Source organism: Mesitornis unicolor, unplaced genomic scaffold (assembly GCF_000695765.1).
Source record: "Mesitornis unicolor isolate BGI_N332 unplaced genomic scaffold, ASM69576v1 scaffold51567, whole genome shotgun sequence".
Taxonomy (NCBI): domain Eukaryota; kingdom Metazoa; phylum Chordata; class Aves; order Mesitornithiformes; family Mesitornithidae; genus Mesitornis; species Mesitornis unicolor.
This window is the reverse complement of record NW_010199401.1, coordinates 3,120-5,536: the sequence shown is the minus strand read 5'-3', so window position 1 is coordinate 5,536 and position 2,417 is coordinate 3,120. Positions and strand designations below refer to the sequence as shown.

The 2,417-nt window shown below is 50.2% G+C and overlaps 1 protein-coding gene across 1 annotated transcript in view; it reads right to left on the bottom strand.

Moving 5' to 3' along the window:
• Positions 1 to 488: 488 nt before the first annotated feature.
• The window catches only part of MPZL2 (myelin protein zero-like 2), a 3,279-nt gene continuing 1,350 nt past the window's right edge, over positions 489 to 2,417 (bottom strand). Inside the window, exons 2-5 of the mRNA XM_010189429.1 lie at positions 1,708 to 1,874; positions 1,219 to 1,429; positions 846 to 990; positions 489 to 549 (exon numbers count right to left, since the gene is read on the bottom strand). Coding sequence (XP_010187731.1) covers positions 489 to 549; positions 846 to 990; positions 1,219 to 1,429; positions 1,708 to 1,874 — 584 coding nt within the window. The remainder of the gene's footprint in view (positions 550 to 845; positions 991 to 1,218; positions 1,430 to 1,707; positions 1,875 to 2,417) is intronic.

Sequence of the window (2,417 nt, the reverse complement as noted above, 5' to 3'; positions counted from 1 at the left end):
CTGGCCTCAGAAACGGAGTGGGTAAAAATTAGGCTGAAGTGCTTCAGCAAAGCTAGCAAATCTGGAAACAGTTTCAGTCTTCCTGTAGCAATTTGAAAACAATAAAGATGAAATGAATAAAAAAGCAGGCTCTCAGCTGGTGAAAGGAAATTCATTCACTCCTCTTTATCCACAAAGCAGGCATGTCACTGAAAGCAGCAACAACGGCTTTCCTACTGATGATCCTCAACACGAGGGTGAGGATCTGTTCCCCAGTGAAGAGGCAGCTCTGTCTCCACTGCCCGGCTGTCAGAGTCTCTCCAAAGGCTCCTCAAGAGCCACGTGTGACTGTGGGCTCAGTTGTTTCTGCTTATAGCTACCACAGCCTGTTGGCTGTGAACAGAAGCGAAATAGCCAAGTAAAACTGTCTTAAAGTCTGCAGTAACACCAAGACATTAGTTAGGCAAAGTTTGAATGGATACCTGTGTTGTACATACCATCAAAGACCTCTAGTCTTCCAGTGGACTGGCTTCCTTTTCTTCCGTAATCTTCAGCTTCTCCTTTTCTTTACTGTTACTACAAAAAGGAAAATAAAAAAGGATCCTAAGTCAGCATCAGATATCCTAAGCAGCAGTCATGTTCTAGAGGAGCCAGCGTGAAGGGCAAGAGCAAAATGCAGACTCCAAAGCTCATTCATCCTGGGGCTGTGTTCTGACTGCAAGCAAGCAGCCAATTATCGCTAATTGTGCAGGTAGTTGTGCATTGTAAATGCTCAGTGTAGGGTCCAAGCCAATGATTCAGCATAGCTCTGAAGATACCTTTGACAAGCTGTCCCAGAAGCCTTTCCCTCTCTCCTCTGTACTTACAGCTCCTCATCTGCCCCCTCGATCCTCTTCTCCTGAGCTTTCTTCCGACGGTGCCGACAGAGGATCACAACAGTCACCACAGTGATCATCAGAACACAGGCAGAGCCAATGGCCACCAGCAGGAAGTGGATTTCTGAGAAATGCACTGCATGGAGAGAAACAGATTAACACACAGCACGCACAGCAAGCTCTTGCTATGAGGCTGGGAACCTCTATCCACGAATATAACTTTTCCTTGGGCTCCTTTTTGCCTTGTATCCATCAACCAACCTCGTGTATTCTCTTTATAACCTCGTTCTTCCCAAATGGGGAGGAAGACCTGCCGATGCACTGGTAAACCCTGTCAGCTCTGGGGGTGTTCTTGGCCTCTCACCTTTCTGCACAACGCGGAGCCGCACTTCACCGATAGTGCCATCCACGTCTGGCGGGTTCTTCACCTGGCAGGTGAACGTCCCGTTGTCCGTGGGCTGCAGGTTCCAGATAACGATGGAAACGTCGTGACGCTCAATGTTGCCATCCCAGGTGACTCGGTCTCTGAACCGCCCAGCAGTCAGCTTGTAGGGCTCCTTCAGGTAGTAAAACACCTACAAGGATGGGAGGAAGCTGTCATTCCTACACGCTGTGCAGTCTACGTGACGACGGCAGCAGCATGTGAAAGTGGAGTGGCACCAAGATGAGGAGACTCGGGTTGGCCCGGTTGCTCTCAGATAAACTCTTAGTGCCTCACGCGTTTCAGCTGTGCTTGCCCATACCCACACCTGGATTTTGGCAGTCACTGGGCTATACACAGCGCTGGACCTCAGGACTGGTTTGTTTTGGGTCAGTCTGCATCCATGAAATGCAGTCTAAGTGTCTCACTCACCGGTTCATGAGAGCTCAGGTCCTCGGGCTGGAAGTTCCAGGTCACCGACAGGTGCTGGCTGATAGGGCTGGTGCTGGAAAAGGTGCATTTCAACCGCAGGTTGGTGCCGTTCACAGCGTTCACCTCCTTGGAAGTGTGAACCTCCATGGCTGCCACAGGCCACAGCGCTGCGGGGAGAGCAGCAGGCGTTAGAGGTACCGAAAATCACCGCCAGGGAGCTCAGCACTTGTCCTTATCTGCATCCAGGAGCCTGCCTTATCTGCGTCTACCAGTGCTTAACCTGACACACAGATGTAATTACTGCGGAGGGTGATTCTGCGAGTGCAGGATCCGAGAGAGTCCCTGGCTTCGTGGGTTTTGTCAGTTGATATGCAAATACTTACAGATCTGATAACCGGGAGGGAGAGGGCCTTGCCCATAGGGACAACAGGCTTTGCTCTGGGGGAAATGTCTCTTCAGGAATGAGCACACTTGACATCTAAGGAGGTGCAAAGCTGCTGTAAACACCACCCCTCCTTAAATACACACTTGCTCCTGACTGACACTAAAGATGCCATAAAACTTTTTATTGCTTGTCCTGGTCACATTTTCACAAGGGATTACGCTCCACTGCACTCACTTCCCAGGCAGATTTCTTCAGAAAAGCCGTGCTGCCTTTCCAAGTAGGACTGTTGAGCCCCAAGAAATTTCTGCTGCCCACGCACCATGGT